This window comes from Lepidochelys kempii, chromosome 5 (assembly GCF_965140265.1).
Source record: "Lepidochelys kempii isolate rLepKem1 chromosome 5, rLepKem1.hap2, whole genome shotgun sequence".
Taxonomy (NCBI): Eukaryota; Metazoa; Chordata; order Testudines; family Cheloniidae; genus Lepidochelys; species Lepidochelys kempii.
The window spans coordinates 130,838,011-130,855,575 of record NC_133260.1 but is presented as its reverse complement, the minus strand read 5'-3'; the positions used below and the strand labels follow the sequence as shown (position 1 = coordinate 130,855,575).

Here is a 17,565-nt window from a genome sequence, read left to right as displayed (position 1 = left end):
AGGTGGCAGGACCCTTCTTCCCAGCATCAGCCCCCCCAGTCTGGGATTACAGGCCCCCTCCCAGTCTCGCTTGCAAGGCCTCTTGGCTGGGGGCATCTCCCTGTGCTGGGCCCACTGCCCAGGGTCCCCCCTTGTTCTCCCCAGCTGCTCACTGCACCTGGCTTCGGACTACTCCAGCTCCAGCCCCAACTCCAGCCCCAGCACTGCTGCTGCTCTGCCTCCAGCTCCCTGGGCTGCTTCTCTCACCCCTCTGGCTCTGGTTGCTGCAGCTCTGCTCCCAGCACAGGTCTGCTCTCTCGGCTGCTTCTGTGGCTCTGCTCCCAGCACAGGTCTGCTCCCTGGGCTGCTTCTCTGGTTCTCTCTGGTTGGCGCAGCCCTGCTTCCCCACTCAGCTCAGGCCCCTGCTCTCTCCTTAGCTCAGCCCCAATCTGTTCCAGGCAATTCAGAACCCCCACAACTCCATCATTAGCTTGCCTGCCCTGTCAATCAGGCTGACCTGGAGCATTGGTCTCTCCCCATTGTTCCTGGGGACTCTCAGTCTCAAGGTCCTGATTTCCTGTCGACCCTTCCCCTTCCTTTTGGTACTGGGAGCTAGCCAACCAAAAACCCCCACTGCTTTTTTAGTAAGGGGCCAACAGTCCCTTACACAAAGAGAGGGGTGACATGGTCAAAGCCGCAGGCTAGGAGAATGAGCTGTGTAGCAGCAATCTCAACGGATATCAGTGGGGCATCATCCCTAATGGCAGACTCATTGCAAATGCTGCATATCCCTAGTATGTGAGGTGCCAAAGAATGTTGCATTCTCGGATATCCATAACCAATCAGCAGTACCAGGCAGGATGTTTCTGGGAAAACCCAGGGGCTATTTAGGCCCTGTCTCCTGAACTTTTACCGAAAGCTGCTGTTATTATTGGTATTGATTTTACTTCTCTCTTCTCTCTTTGCAATCTCCCAGGGCAACCTAAAAACCCCCATAAATAATGAATACAGCAGCAAAAGTCTCTCTCATTGTGAGAATTGCTCATATCCCCAGCTCTTCAGACTGGGTACCACGTGATCCAAAGTTAACAAAGCTAACCAAAGAAACAAAGCAAGGAGGTGGAAAATCGTGCCAAAGCTCAGTGTGGAAAGCAAGGCGTGCACCTGACTTACTCCTAAAACATGAACTCACCAGCATCCCTGTCATAAAAATAAAGGGAAGGGTAAACCCCTTTAAAATCCCTCCTGGCCAGAGGAAAATCCTCTTACCTGTAAAGGGTTAAGAAACTAAAGGTAACCTCGCTGGCACCTGACCAAAATAACCAATGAGGAGAAAAGATACGTTCAAAAGCTGGGAGGAGGGAGAAAAACAAAGGGTCTGCGTCTGTCTGTATGCTGCTTTTGCCGGGGACAGAACAGGAATGGAGTCTTAGAACTTTTAGTAAGTAATCTAGCTAGGTATGTGTTAGATTATGATTTCTTTAAATGGCTGAGAAAAGAGCTGTGCTGAATAGAATGACTATTCCTGTCTGTGTGTCTTTTTTGTAACTTAAGGTTTTGCCCAGAGGGATTCTCTATGTTTTGAGTCTAATTACCCTGTAAGGTATCTACCATCCTGATTTTACAGAGTTGATTTCTTTACTTCTATTAAAAGTCTTCTTGTAAGAAAACTGAATGCTTTTTCATTGTTTTAAGATCCAAGGGTTTGGGTCTGTGGTCACCTATGCAAATTGGTGAGGATTTTTACCAAACCTTCCCCAGGAAGTGGGGTGTAAGGGTTGGGAGGATTTTGGGGGGAAAGACGTGTCCAAACTACGTTTTCCCAGTAAACCCAGATAAAGTTTGGTGGTGGCAGTGGAAATCCAAGAGTAAAATAATTTTGTACCTTGGGGAAGTTTTAACCTAAGCTGGTAAAAGTAAGCTTAGGAGGTTTTCATGCAGGTCCCCACATCTGTACCCTAGAGTTCAGAGTGGGGAAGGAACCTTGACAATCCCCTTCAGCCCCCTTGGTCATCTATCCTGTGCACTGAATGAGGGGGGGTCTTGTGGATAACACAGTATGTGATCATGTAATTGAAGACTTTATTGTAATGTATGTGGGTTGCTCAGGCAAGAGAATGAGGGTGGCACAGGCAGCCATAAATCTGGCATTTCCTAACTTCGGTGTGCTTGGATAAAGAACGTTCTTTTAATGTCGTTCTCGTATGTAATTTTTTAGTTTTTTATTAAGGACAAAGGTAAAAAAACATTTCTATTGCATGCCTGTAATACCCCACCCCTCCATCATTTATAGGGTTTGAACCCCAAGACTTCAGTTCTGCAACACAGCCTGTTACCACTTGAGCTGCAGGACTAACTACAGTACATGGCAGAAGGAGGAAGTGTGGGCCATTGGCAGCATGTGCTGGGTTCATAGGGTAGTCACAGGCAGTCTGATGCCACTCACTCTCTTTCCCACCCAGGAAGGTGGGGGCTCCTACCCTGTGTGGGCCCGCAAGGAGTGGGAGAGTTGTTTGGGACGTGTATTAGGTCCGGGGGTTTATGGGTGGAGCCTGGCTTTGCATTCTCCTGCCAGCTCTGGAAGATGAGGGAGCTCCTGCCCCATACAATTCCCCCAGAGGGGGGCTGGGATGCTGGGTCCCATGTGCCAGGTTGGAGAGGGCAGGGAAGAGGCTCAGGGGATCAGCCTGGATCTCTCCACCCTGGCAGCTGACTGGGGTTCTCCATGCACGTTACTGCTGCTGTTTTGGTTGTGGTGTGAGCCCAGCCTGGGAATGTTCAGTGATTTTGGCAGCCTGCCGACATTTTCCTGAAGGGAAAGAAGGGAGAGAAGGAAAAAATAGTGATTTTTAACCCTTCGTGTCTTGACCAAATCTGAATAGAATTTCACAGGATAAAGAAAAGGAACTTCTCTATCCTGAAGGGATTTTTCCTGTCAAATATCACAGGCCTGTTGCAGACAGTGGAGGCGAGAGAGCTTCTCAAAGAAAGGTTACAAGAATCCTTTTATAATGGAAAGTGTTACAACCTAAATATAGGGGTCACCACCAACTTCAGTAATAATTAATAATTAATAAATTAATAACAACAACAGTTGTTGTGATACATATATTCCAATCAGGACTTGGGGTCCCATTGTGCTGGGTTTACATCTGTGTATTACAATCCCTCTGAGATGGCCCAATGACCTATCTGGCGGTGGGAACCTGTTGTGTCTGAATGGAAAGAGGATGTTGTTGGCTCATTGCAGGAATGGACTGACCATAAGTTGTGCTGGAATCCTGAGGACTATGGTGGGATCACGGCGATCCGGGTTCCGTCAGAGTCGCTGTGGCTGCCGGACATTGTTTTGTTTGAAAAGTGAGTATAAGGCTCATCACGTTTTGAAGCAAGGCTCATTGCTCAGGGTTTCAGATAGTTGTTTAGACTTATTCAGTGAATCACTAACATTCAGTTCCAGCCATGCTGGCTAGCACCGGGCTTAACCATGGATCTCGTTAGATAGCGACTATCCAGAAATGTGTCTGGACTAGAATGCTTGCTGGCTTAGATTGCTCCATATAATGTCATATACTCTGCCTGGGGTTACATGTTGGGACCACTTAGGAACTGAAGCTGGTGCAGAGTGGAGCTGGACACTGGGAGCGCATTAGATCAGTGCTCTGTGATCTGCACTGGCTTCCAGTAAGGTTTGGGGTGGGATTCAAAGGCCTGAACAGCTTGGGACAGGATTGCCGGAGAGAGATCCTCTCCTTGTGATATACTGCCCCCGCTGAGATCAGCGGAGGTGCTTGAGCTGGATGGAGCTCCCACAGTGTAAGCAAGAGGGAGCTGCTGGCCAGGCATTCTGTCTGAGGGGTCCTCCATTTCAGAACTTGCTCCCCGCATTGGCCTGCCAGAGCCCAGATTTGTTAACTTTCCAGGCAGGCTGCACAGCCCGTCTTTCCCTTCTCTTCCCTAAGGTTGGTGAACAGGGAGTGTGCTGAGATGGATTTGTCTAGGGACACAGTCCTTTGTCTATGTCCATATTACGCACTGGACAGGCGTGCCTAGAATTCTGTTTTACAAATTCAAAGAAATAAAAGAATGAAACTCTGGGGCAGTTTGGATTCAGACCTGCACTTTGTGGTTCTGGCCTGGGCCTGATGTGTCATTGTTAATCCAATCACACCTGATCCTGGGGAGCGTTCAGATCCAGATCTGAACTCTGGGAGTTTGACATTATTTGCATCCGTGGAGAACACAGGTCACAGCTGGGTGCTACCAGCCTGTTGCTAGGAGCAGAGTCTGTAGCATCTCTCCACTACTCCCAGTTGGCCTCGTGTGGCAGAGGGGAGATAGAATAGATGATCCCTGTGGTACTCTGCCAGGGAGGGTTTTTGGAGAAAAGGAGCAATTGCCCATCCCCACTCTCTGGATCAGCTGCAGTGTGAGGCAGGACTCTCCCCTTACTCCCACTTTGCCCAGGTCTTGTCTTGCAAGTGCACAGGGGCAAAACACCAGGCAGAATTTGGTTCATGTTACTTAAAGGTGCTACAAAACTTCACAGTGTTTCCCTGGCCTCCCAGGTGCCTTCTGTAGACAGTAGAATTAAACAGTTTGTTTGGAGCATGTTTTTGTTCCTTCTCTGCATTCCAGCTACCATGTTACCCTGAAACTTGCACAGAGGAAATCTCCATAGTAGGGAGTGGTTCTGGAGGGAGCAAAATAAGTACACAAAAGAGACAGGTGCAGATGAGATCAGCACATTCTGTTATACCCTATTGACCATCTCCAGTGTGCAGTAGAGCTGAGTAGTGCATCGTGCACTAGCCTAGGCCCTGATCCAGCAAAGCACTTAAACATGGGCTCAACTTTTCTATTATTATTATTTATTGCACACAAAAAAGACATTAAAAACACTAAGGCTGCAAAGTCAAGCCCTTCAGTTAGAAATTGCCAGAATGAAGGTTGTCCATGCCACTGTAACAGTGAGTCTATTGTGAGTCTGCTTTTTTGATAGTCCATTAATTACATGATCACAAACTATTTTTTCCCCACAGGACCCCTGCATCCTTCAGTGACTTTGCAACTTTAACACTCTTTTAACATACTTTTGCGTGTAATTTTCTCTTTTCAAAAAACAAATAAAAAATACAGAAAATCCATCACATGGAACCATATTGACACCCACAGGAACATCAGCAGGTTGAAATCTTTAGTTCCACTGCATGGACCTCTGCTGCTTGAGATAACAGATGAACTGATAGCAGTAGTAGGTTGTCATTCTCTGTGAGGAGCAGCCACTGGGGGAGGCAGGTGTGAGACAGACATTTTCCCAGTGGTTTTCACAGCTATTTGCTGACAGTTGAGGAATATTGAGACTCAGGAATAATTAGTTCCATTCAGGTTCTGGAGGAGAGGACTAGATCACCTTCTGAGGTCTCTTCCAACCTAATATTCTATGATTCTATGATTCTAGTGCTCCCAGGCCCTTCTGCCTCTGTCTCACCCAGCCACTCCCTATCCTGCATCTCCCTCCCCACCCTGGCTCCTTGTTCCAGTTCTAGTCTCCTCACCCAGCCAGTCCCATATCCCCTCCTCCCCCCTGATTACTCATCCCAGTCCCAGTTTCCTTGCCCAGCCAGTCCCAGTCTTCCCCTCTGGGGTTTCTGTCTGAGTCCCAGTCTTCCCCCTCCCTGACTCTGTATCCCAGTCTCTGACCAGGCACCTCGTCCCGGGATCTTTGCCTCATTCTCCTTGCTCAGCAAGTGCCAGTGTCTCTCCCACCCCAGCCTCCTCATCCAATCTCCCTGCATTTCCAGCTCTTGTTCCTTCTGTGTTCAACTCAGGCTGTTTCATCCTTCACTCTGCATGGCCCAGCAGGGGGTGTGGGCACCAGAGAGACAATCCCCCTATTTTCACTTCTGGTGCCTGGCACCACAATGCTCTGCAGCACCCAGGAGCAGTGACTTCAAGAAAAGTTCTCGTGAGCCCCTGCAGCCTTTGCAGTTCAGACAGAATCTTCAGAGAATTTCTCAGCCAAGCTCTAACAAGTCTGTACTGAGCATGTGCAAACTGATATTTTTCAAAGGCTCATAACCAAAAGTGGACAGTTTTTTAACAGGAATAGCAAAGGCACATCCCTGATGCAAAGGCCATACCCCTACCAAATTTCAACTGCCTGCTCCACAGCATGGAGATGCTAGATTCTCAACACAGGCAAAACAACCTGTTTGTCGCTAATATAATTCTTGGGAATGGCTGAGCCATTTTAGCTGAAATTTTCCCAGAAATGTCAGCTGGCCTGGAAAATTTCAGCCTGAATGGTCAAAGTTTGGCAAAGTTATAAGCAACTGAAAACAGGGTCTTACAATGGGAAGTATCAAGCAACCTTAATAATAGGAAGCCCTACCAGGTCTGCCTATAATATTTACCATAGAACTACCTACCTGCCAACATATCAAGTGGCTGAAACGAGGTGAGTCCTGCCCCGAGAAGTGGGAGGCCTGATGAGGGGGAGTAGGAGAGTGAGCCCGCCTCACACTCACCTCACAACAGCAGCTCCTGTGGCTCTTGTTCTGTGGGGCTGGTTGGCTTGGCTGCTCACTCTAAGCATTGCAACCTGGTCCCTGGTGCACAAGGGTACAGTGCCACTCAGCATTGGCCCAGCCCTCCAACGAGGGGTGTGGCTGGGCCAAATTTGAGGGAGTGATGCAGTGATCCTGTGCACCAGGTTGCAACGTCTGGAGTAGGGAGCCAAGCGCAGCCATCCTCAGGGGGACAGAAACTGCTTCAGCCAGTACATGGGGCTTTGGAGGTCAAAGTGGGACTCTATAAACAGGAGAGTACTCAGTAGGGAGGTGATTTTACCGCTGCATGCAGCACTGGTGAGACCAGTGTAAGAACACTGCATCCAGTTCTGGTGTCAATGTTTTTAAAAGGATATTGTAAAATGGGAGAGGGTGCAGAGAAGCCACAAAAATGATCTGAAGGCTGGAGAAAATGCCTAACAGATTTAAAGAACTCCATCTGTTTTGCTTATCAGAAAATAATATTGAGGACTTGATTACAGTATACACAATACCTGCAAGGGGAGAAAATCCCAGGTACTACAGGGCTCTTTAATCTAGAAAAGAGAGGCATAACAAGAACCAGTTGCTGAAAGCTGAAGCCAGACAAATTCAAATTAGAAACACGGCACAGTGTTTTACCAGAGATGGTAATTAACCATAGGAACCAACTACCAAGGGAAGAGGTAGATTCTCCATCGCTTGATGTCATCTAATCAAGACTGGGTGCCTTTCTGGAAGATAAGTCTTAGCCAAACACAAGTTACTGGGCTCAGTGTAGGGATAAGGTGGTAAAATGTAATGGTCTGTGATATACAGGAGGTCAGATGAGGTGATCTAATTTTTCCTTCTGGCCTTAAACTCTATGAATCTGTGAAGGATCTCAAAGTCCCACAAAACCTAGGACTATTGGGAGGTATGGAATTACTGATCCCAACTAAGTTCAGAGCCCCATTGTGCTAGGTGCTGTGTGAACACAGTGAGAGACAGTCCTTGCTGTGAAGAGCTTGCATAGTTACAGACAGCTGATGCTGGTCACCGGAGCTGGCAGTAGAATCAATGTCTCCTGACTTCCAGTCCCATGATTTATCCACTAGTTCATGCTGCCCCCCAGTGTCAGGCACCTGAATAGTTCCACTGACCACTGGGCCATAGTTCATGTGGGCGCATCACATGGAGAGAGACCTGGGGAGTCTAGAAGTTGAGATCTGCTAAACAAGGAAAAGAGTAGCACTTTATAAAGCCCAGGGCTGCCATGACCCTCATCATCTGAAGGATTCCTCCCAGATTTCTAAAGCGGCTGGGATTTATGGAATTCTTTGCCCAATACTTGTACTGTGTCAATGCTCGCACATCTCAAAGGAATAGAAAACAGAACTGGAATCAGAATCATAGAATCATAGAATCATAGAATATCAGGGTTGGAAGGGACCCCAGAAGGTCATCTAGTCCAACCCCCTGCTCAAAGCAGGACCAATTCCCAGTTAAATCATCCCAGCCAGGGCTTTGTCAAGCCTGACCTTAAAAACCTCTAAGGAAGGAGATTCTACCACCTCCCTAGGTAACGCATTCCAGTGTTTCACCACCCTCTTAGTGAAAAAGTTTTTCCTAATATCCAATCTAAACCTCCCCCACTGCAACTTGAGACCATTACTCCTCGTTCTGTCATCTGCTACCATTGAGAACAGTCTAGAGCCATCCTCTTTGGAACCCCCTTTCAGGTAGTTGAAAGCAGCTATCAAATCCCCCCTCATTCTTCTCTTCTGCAGGCTAAACAATCCCAGCTCCCTCAGCCTCTCCTCATAACTCATGTGTTCCAGTCCCCTAATCATTTTTGTTGCCCTTCGCTGGACTCTCTCCAATTTATCCACATCCTTCTTGAAGTGTGGGGCCCAAAACTGGACACAGTACTCCAGATGAGGCCTCACCAATGTCGAATAGAGGGGAACGATCACGTCCCTCGATCTGCTCGCTATGCCCCTACTTATACATCCCAAAATGCCATTGGCCCTCTTGGCAACAAGGGCACACTGCTGACTCATATCCAGCTTCTCGTCCACAGTCACCCCTAGGTCCTTTTCCGCAGAACTGCTGCCTAGCCATTCGGTCCCTAGTCTGTAGCTGTGCATTGGGTTCTTCCGTCCTAAGTGCAGGACCCTGCACTTATCCTTATTGAACCTCATCAGATTTCTTTTGGCCCAATCCTCCAATTTGTCTAGGTCTTTCTGTATCCTATCCCTCCCCTCCAGCGTATCTACCACTCCTCCCAGTTTAGTATCATCCGCAAAAAATCCAAATGACTGAACTGGGTCTGGTGAAAAACTGAAACTGATCCTGTTTCTCCTCTCCCCAGTGCCGATGGACGTTTTGAAGGCTCCCTGATGACCAAAGCCATAGTGAAATACAATGGGCTTGTTACCTGGACTCCACCAGCCAGTTATAAGAGTTCCTGCACTATGGATGTGACGTTTTTCCCATTCGATAGACAGAATTGTTCCATGAAATTTGGATCCTGGACCTATGATGGCAACATGGTTGACTTGATTTTAGTAGATGAAAATGTTGATAGGAAAGACTTCTTTGATAATGGAGAGTGGGAAATCCTAAATGCCAAAGGCATGAAAGGCAGCAGAAAGGATGGGTTGCATTCCTACCCATTCATTACTTACTCCTTCGTTTTAAGACGCCTCCCACTCTTTTACACTCTTTTCCTAATCGTCCCTTGCCTTGGATTATCTTTTCTAACTGTGCTGGTGTTCTATTTGCCTTCTGATGAAGGGGAAAAACTTTCATTATCTACATCCGTTTTAGTCTCCCTTACCGTTTTTCTTTTAGTAATTGAAGAAATAATACCATCTTCTTCCAAAGTCATTCCTCTGATTGGCGAGTATTTGTTGTTTATTATGATTTTTGTAACCCTATCAATTATTGTTACTGTTTTCGTTATTAACGTGCACCATCGGTCCTCAGCAACCTACCATCCTATGGCTCCCTGGGTTAAAAGACTCTTCCTTCAAAAGCTTCCTAGGCTATTATGCATGAAGGGCCATGTGGACCGCTATTCCTTTTCAGAGGCTGGAGGAACTATCCCAGTGTCAAAATCAAAGATCTTGGGCAAAAAGAAACAGAAACAAGTCAAGGATGGAGAAAAAATTGTGATTGCTTTTTTGGAAAAAGCTGCTGATTCTATTAGATACATCTCTGGCCATGTAAAAAAGGAGCATTTCATCAGGCAGGTAATGTTAACACGTGAAGAGTACATGGTTGTTCTAATAGAATGAAGATTTTTTTCATCTACAGCCAGCATAGTTAAATAACTTGTCTTTTCTAATACCTACAAATAGGTTCTTTAGCCACCTAAATGCCTTGTATCTGTTTTACATCAGCATAGCTCCGCTGATTTCAGTGAAGGTATTCTTGATTTACACCAATGTGTCATATCAGAATCACACACTAAATATTAAGTATATTTGGCTCTCCAAACTTTTTTGCCCCAATTATCTAGCTGTCTGTTATGATGTTCATTTAAAAAAATGAACATAGAAGTGGAAATAACATGGAATTTCCAAAAGATATGATTTTGTGGGGTGATGTATAGAGACAAGTTATGAAAAAGAAATAGAGGTTTTGTTAGTACCATGCTGAAAGGAGCTGTTTGTTGTAGCTACTTCCAATCAGTGGTAAATAATTAATTGTATCCTTTGTTCTGAAGCTTCAGTTCTGAGAGTCTGTTGTTTCCATCTAGCTTTTAGCAGTGGATCAAAGCAATCTGGCCCCAAGATATAGAGAGTTATTATTCTTTTTAAAATTTCCCTGATAACTTCAGAAGATCACTGTGATAGTAGAAATGCAGGTTATGGACAGAGTGGGTTGAAGTGTTTTGAATGATAAAACCAAAAAAGGAAAAACACCAAAAATTTTCAGTTACAAAAAAAAGTGATTTTTTTTTAAAATGAATATTGTTTTCAAAAAACTTCAAAACAAAAATGTGTCCGAGATGTTTATGAATTTGTATTTGTTTGCTCCTTGGCCGGCCCTAGGAAGGGCATGGGAAACGCTCACAGATCCCCTGCCAGATAGCTACAATGGCTACCCTTAGCCTGGAGAAAGCTATTCAATTCATCTGAATAGTATTAAGGGGAACTTACTCAGGGAAAGCTCCCTTCTAAGCGAATGTGGGCTCTGCCACCATGCACGTTGCAGGCTCAGGTCATTAGTTACCACAAAAATTCTGAGGACTCAGTCTTGAGCTTCTTTATGCATTAAGCATCTGCTACTTCCCTGCATATATGAGCGGGGAGTGAATGGGCAAGGGAGGGAGTGGGTGGAACCAATGCTTTGGTCCCACACCAGGTATGCTGTGTTAATGAAAGTGCCCGGTAGAGAAAAGTCCATGTATGACTCTTCCTCTAAAGCTGTATAAAATTGTCTGGGAATCTTATATATATGCTCGCAGCTTAGCCACTTCATCCTGCCACCTCTGTATCTGACAGTCCCAAATGTACAAGAAAAGAGCAGGTTCGGGTAAGTCTCTCTCCCCAGTATCCTTTGCAGTGAAGACTGATGCAAAGAAATCATAGTGGGTATGTCTACACTGCAACCATGTCCGCTGACTTTGGCTCACAGGACTCTGGCTCATGGGGTTCCAGGCCCCAGCCGGACGGGAACATATACACTGACATTTTGTAGCCCTGCAGCCTGAGCTATGCAAACCGAAGTCAGCTGATCTGGGCCAGCCGCGGATTGCAGTGTAGACATAGCCTTAGTGTCTCAGCAACAACCTTGTCTTCCTTAACTGCTCCCTTTAGTCCATGGTGACCCAGTGGACCTACTGATTCTTTTTCAAGCATCTTGCTTCTGATATACATAAATAATATCTTGTTTGTTTTCATATATGTAGCTTTTTGCTCTTCACAATCCCTTTTAGCCTTTCTAATTTCCCTTTCACATATTCCCTCCTCAGCCTCAAGTTCGATTGGCTTCACAAGGGTCAGATTTCCAAATTCGGAACGATTTCTTTTGGTTCAAATAGGCTCCCAAGCCCTGCCGGTTAGCCACGGCAATCAGCTTCTTTCCTTCCTGATTCCCTTTTGTTCTGGGCACTCACCCCTTCTGGCACTCTAGTATTGCTTCCATACGTGGCATCTCTGTGGTACCTAAGGGTTTTACTTTCTTTCCTTCTGACTGTGGGACCCTCTTGGCTAGCTGCCTCATTTTATAGAAATCACACAACCATACCTGCTCCTTCCCCAGAGTCAGGCTAGAACCTTGGCCTTTTAGTGCCAACCTCTACCATGTGAGCAGCCTCGTTTTACTGAAATCTCTCTTTCTATAAAAAGAAAAGGAGTACTTGTGGCACCTTAGAGACTAACCAACTTATTTGAGCATAAGTTTTTGTGAGCTACAGCTCACTTCATCGGATGCATACTGTGGAAAATACAGAAGACGTTTTTATACACACAGACCATGAAAAAATGGGTGTTTATCACTACAGATTTCAGAGTAACAGCCGTGTTAGTCTGTATTCGCAAAAAGAAAAGGAGGACTTGTGGCACCTTAGAGACTAACCAATTTATTTGAGCATAAGCTTTTGTGAGCTACAGCTCACTTCATCGGATGCATCCTGTGGAAAGTTTAGAAGATCTTATTATATACACACAAAGCATGAAAAAATACCTCCTCCCACCCCACTCTCCTGCTGGTAATAGCTTATCTAAAGTGATCACTCTCCTTACAATGTGTATGATAATCAAGGTGGGCCATTTCCAACACAAATCCAGGTTTTCTCACCCCTCCCCCCCCCACACAAACTCACTCTCCTGCTGGTAATAGCTTATCCAAAGTGACCACTCTCCTTACATTGTGTATGATAATCATACACATGATTATCATACACAATGTATATGAATGTATATTATCATACAATGTGTATGAACGCCTCAGACGTTCTTGTTAAACCCTGGATTTGTGCTGGAAATGGCCCACCTTGATTATCATACACATTGTAAGGAGAGTGATCACTTTAGATAAGCTATTACCGGCAGGAGAGTGGGGTGGGAGGAGGTATTTTTTCATGCTTTGTGTGTATATAATAAGATCTTCTAAACTTTCCACAGTATGCATCCGATGAAGTGAGCTGTAGCTCACAAAAGCTTATGCTCAAATAAATTGGTTAGTCTCTAAGGTGCCACAAGTACTCCTTTTCTCTTTGGAGTCTGTTTCTGAAGTTTTCTGTTGTAATATCGCAACTTTCATGTCTGTAATCGCGTGACCAGAGAGATTGAAGTGTTCTCTGACTGGTTTATGAACGTTATAATTCTTGACATCTGATTTGTGTCTATTTATTCTTTTACGTAGAGACTGTCCAGTTTGACCAATATACATGGCAAAGGGGCATTGCTGGCACATGATGGCATATATCACATTGGCAGCTGTGCAGGTGAACGAGCCTCTGATAGTGTGGCTGATGTTATTAGGCCCTGTGATGGTGTCCCCTGAATAGATATGTGGGCACAGTTGGCAACGGGCTTTGTTGCAAGGATAGGTTCCTGGGTTAGTGGTTCTGTTGTGTGGTATGTGGTTGTTGGTGAGTATTCGCTTCAGGTTGGGGGGCTGTCTGTAGGCAAGAACTGGCCTGTCTCCCAAGATTTTTGAGAGTGTTGGGTCGTCCTTCAGGATAGGTTGTAGATCCTTGATAATGCGTTGGAGGGGTTTTAGTTGAGGGCCGAAGGTAATGGCTAGTGGCGTTCTGTTATTTTCTTTGTTAGGCCTTTCCTGTAGTAGGTGACTTCTGGGAACTCTTCTGGCTCTATCAATCTGTTTCTTCACTTCCGCAGGTGGGTACTGTAGTTGTAAGAATGCTTGACAGAGATCTTGTAGGTGTTTGTCTCTGTCTGAGGGGTTGGAGCAAATGCGGTTGTATCGCAGAGCTTGGCTGTAGACGATGGATCGTGTGGTGTGGTCAGGGTGAAAGCTGGAGGCATGTAGGTAGGAATAGCGGTCAGTAGGTTTCCGGTATAGGGTGGTGTTTATGTGACCATTGTTTATTAGCACTGTAGTGTCCAGGAAGTGGATCTCTTGTGTGAACTGGACCAGGCTGAGGTTGATGGTGGGATGGAAATTGTTGAAATCATGGTGGAATTTCTCAAGGGCTTCTTTTCCATGGGTCCAGATGATAAAGATGTCATCAATATAGCGCAAGTAGAGTAGGGGCGTTAGGGGACGAGAGCTGAGGAAGCGTTGTTCTAAGTCAGCCATAAAAATGTTGGCATACTGTGGGGCCATGCGGGTACCCATAGCATGCCGCTGATTTGAAGGTATACATTGTCCCCAAATGTAAAATAGTTATGGGTAAGGACAAGGTCACAAAGTTCAGCCACCAGGTTAGCTGTGACATTATTGGGGATAGTGTTCTTGACGGCTTGTAGTCCATCTTTGTGTGGAATGTTGGTGTAGAGGGCTTCTACATCCATAGTGGCCAGGATGGTGTTTTTAGGAAGATCACCGATGGATTGTAGTTTCCTCAGGAAGTCAGTGGTGTCTTGAAGGTAGCTGGGAGTGCTGGTAGCGTAGGGCCTGAGGAGGGAGTCTTCATAGCCAGACAATCCTGCTGTCAGGGTGCCAATACCTGAGAAGATGGGGCACCCAGGATTTCCAGGTTTATGGATCTTGGGTAGTAGATAGAATATCCCATGTCGGGGTTCCAGGGGTGTGTCTGTGCGGATTTGATCTTGTGCTTTTTCAGGGAGTTTCTTGAGCAAATGCTGTAGTTTCTTTTGGTAACTCTCAGTGGGATCAGAGGGTAATGGCTTGTAGAAAGTGGTGTTGGAGGCATTTGTGCTGGAAATGGCCCACCTTGATTATCATACGCATTGTAAGGAGAGTGATCACTTTAGATAAGCTATTAGCAGAAGGAGAGTGAGGTGGGGGGAGAGAAAACCTTTTGTATTGATAAACACTCATTTTTTCATGGTCTGTGTGTATAAAAACATCTTCTGTATTTTCCACGGTATGCATCCGATGAAGTGAGCTGTAGCTCATGAAAGCTTATGCTCAAATAAATTGGTTAGTCTCTAAGGTGCCACAAGTCCTCCTTTTCTTTTTGTGAATACAGACTAACACTCTGTATTGTTACTCTGAAACCCTCTTTCTATAGTGTCACTGTCACTCCCCCCATCCCCAAGCTAATCTGCATAGCTGTAAATGAAGTGTACATAGCAGTTAAGCTTGTTAAAGAGCTTGCTAGCCCTAGTGATTGAAGTCCTCTCTTTAGCTGCTGGACAATAGCAGGACAAGCTTCCCACAGCCAAACAGCCCTGCCAGCGGACCTCATTCAGGGAGGGAGGGGACTTTCTCTGAGGGCATCACCGTCATTCTTCCTGCCTCGCTACATGAACCAGGCACCAGTCAACCCTGTCCTGCTCCCAGTTTTCCAGCTCTCTTACATTCAGATGTAAAAATGCCACAGCAGCCACTATTTTGCGGCAGAGCGTGGCTCCAGTTTGGCCTCTCGGTCTCTTGCCTGGAGGTCAGAAAGGCTTGTTTAGGCAGCCTGCTAGCAGATATTCTTAAAAGATGTCTCTTCTTTTGTACTCCTGGCATGGGTGTAAGCTGTTGGACCATTTAGGGTATGGCTACATGGCACATTAAGCTGGGGCTGCGACTCAGGTTTGAGCCCAAGCCCCCCTTCCATTCACACACCAATCAGTCTGATTTGGGTCAGCAAGCACACGGGCCCTGAGTGGACCCTGCTGCAGCGTGGGTCAGAACCCGAGTGCTCCTGTGACTTGGGTCCAAGCCCTGTCATTTTGCAGCAGGGCACAGCTCCAGCCACAGGCCTGTGTCAGCCAGTCTGCATAGTGCCATATGGCCTTGTTAGCATGGCTCTGAGACCTGGGTCCAGCAACTGTAAACTCAGGTTTACAATGCAGTGTGGCTTTTCAAACGCAGGTTTGGAAACACTCAGTCCACAAGCCCGGTCTCAGAGACCTGGTTACAATACAGCATCGAATAGCCTGACCAGATAGCAAGTGTCAAAAATCAGGACAGGAGGTGGGGGTAATAGATGCCTGAGTGAGAAAAAGACCCAAAAACTGGGACTGTCCCTATAAAATTGGGACATCTGGTCTCCCTAGCATAGACATACCTTGAATTACTTATTCTAGCTAAGGGTAGCAGGGTAGGTAATTTTCAGAAAAGGATCAGTTTTGGGTGTGCATGATTCTTTCTGATGACTAAGTTTCAGAGTGACTAGGTTGGCCAAACAAATGGTAACTAATGGACCAGAAAAAAGAAAAGGAGGACTTGTGGCACCTTAGAGACGAACAAATATATTTGAGCATAAGCTTTCGTGAGCTACAGCTCACTTCATCGGATGCATCTGATGAAGTGAGCTGTAGCTCACGAAAGCTTATGCTCAAATAAATTGGTTTGTCTCTAAGGTGCCACAAGTCCTCCTTTTCTTTTTGCAGATACAGACTAACACGGCTGCTATTCTGAAACCTGTCATAATGGACCAGAGTCACCAGTACCCTTTAGCACCTCTGTACCACTACTGAAACACAAAGCAGCCATAACCCTGCCAATTAAGGTGCATTTAGAAGAGCTGGAGCCTCTTGGTGACTCTGGCCCAATATCTGCAATGAGTTAAAAGGGGATCTACAGGAAAAACAATATTTTGCATTTTGATGTCTGTGTCCATGGTCACAGGCTCTCCGTGTGAAACTGGGAGGATAAAAACTTTCTCCTGGTTTGTTTTACATTAGGCATGCCGGGATGTGCCAGAACTTACAGCTGGGAATGCAAACTCCCATTTCTTCCTCAATGCACTGTGTGTTTTAGGCTCTGACCCAGCAAAGCACTCAAACCTAGTGAAGTAAATGGGACGGCTCACATTCGGAAAGCTCTGCCTGAGGCTTTGCTGGATCGATGGCAAAGTACTTGAGGGTGAACCTTTTAAAAAATTTTTATCAAACCATTTTAAGGCCCCAATCCTGTAAACACGTATACGTGTGCTTAATTTTAATCACTGCAGCACACTCATTGGAGTCAATGGGACTACTCAGGTAAGCATGTGCGTAAGTGTTTGACGGATTGGGGCCCAAGGGAACAATATTTATGGCATTGGCAACATTTGTTCAAAATTATAACTAGCACAGACCATATTTTAATTGCAATTTTTGCAGCTGAAATATATTGAAACTTGTAAGAAAAAGAACTAAGCTAATATTGTTGTTATTGTTTCTTCTAGGTAGTTCAAGACTGGAAATTTGTAGCTCAAGTCCTCGATCGGATCTTCCTGTGGTTATTTTTGGTGGTGTCAGTGACAGGTTCTGTTTTAATATTTACCCCCGCTTTACAGGCGTGGTTAAGCAGCAGTTTATAGGAATAAATTCATGTGTTAATGTGGAGAATGGCTGAAAGATACAGTTGCCCCTTGAGACTGATGGGTCTTTTAATTTTCAATGAGTGCAGGGTCGACAAAACCAAATTGAGATGGAAATGAAAATTCATTGCCTTCTGGCTGCAGTAAATGATATTGATAATAATAATTATGCTTCTCACTTGAATAGTTACATCTGCAAATTGCTGTACAACTTGAGGGCTCAATTGTGTAACCCTTAGGTTGCTGGGTATTTACTTGCCCATTGAAATCAATGAAACTACTTGTGCGTGTAAGTGTTCATTAATGTGAGCAAGGTTTGCACAACTGGGCCCTAACTAATTAATCCTATAAAGGCTGATTATATTACAATATGATTTCATGATTTTTTTTTTGAAAGGTGACTGTTTCTTTTTGATCCAAATAGTCTGTTAACAAATGGGATCCTCATGTATTAAATATGCTACGTTCAAAGAAAAATTAAATAGTCTAGGAATACACAGGGCACTGATGCGCTAAGGTTTTGTCAGTCCACCTTGTTATCTTTAAGTGTAATAAGCACAGCTGTTTTATATACCTATCTAGGTGTTTCATAACCGGCTATTACAAGGTGTGTGTTTGTGCATTAGAAAATATAAACACGTTACAGGTGGG

The 17,565-nt window shown here is 45.4% G+C and overlaps 1 protein-coding gene across 2 annotated transcripts in view; it reads left to right on the top strand.

The window, feature by feature from the left end:
- The window catches only part of CHRNB3 (cholinergic receptor nicotinic beta 3 subunit), a 42,607-nt gene extending 25,333 nt beyond the window's left edge, over window positions 1-17,274 (top strand). Inside the window, exons 4-6 of one of the 2 annotated variants that reach the window (XM_073346322.1) lie at window positions 3,230-3,339; window positions 8,884-9,766; window positions 16,780-17,274. In XM_073346322.1, coding sequence (XP_073202423.1) covers window positions 3,230-3,339; window positions 8,884-9,766; window positions 16,780-16,914 — 1,128 coding nt within the window. In that variant the 3' untranslated portion in view covers window positions 16,915-17,274. The remainder of the gene's footprint in view (window positions 1-3,229; window positions 3,340-8,883; window positions 9,767-16,779) is intronic. The other variant, XM_073346323.1, reaches the window with a different exon arrangement.
- Window positions 17,275-17,565: the final 291 nt, after the last annotated feature.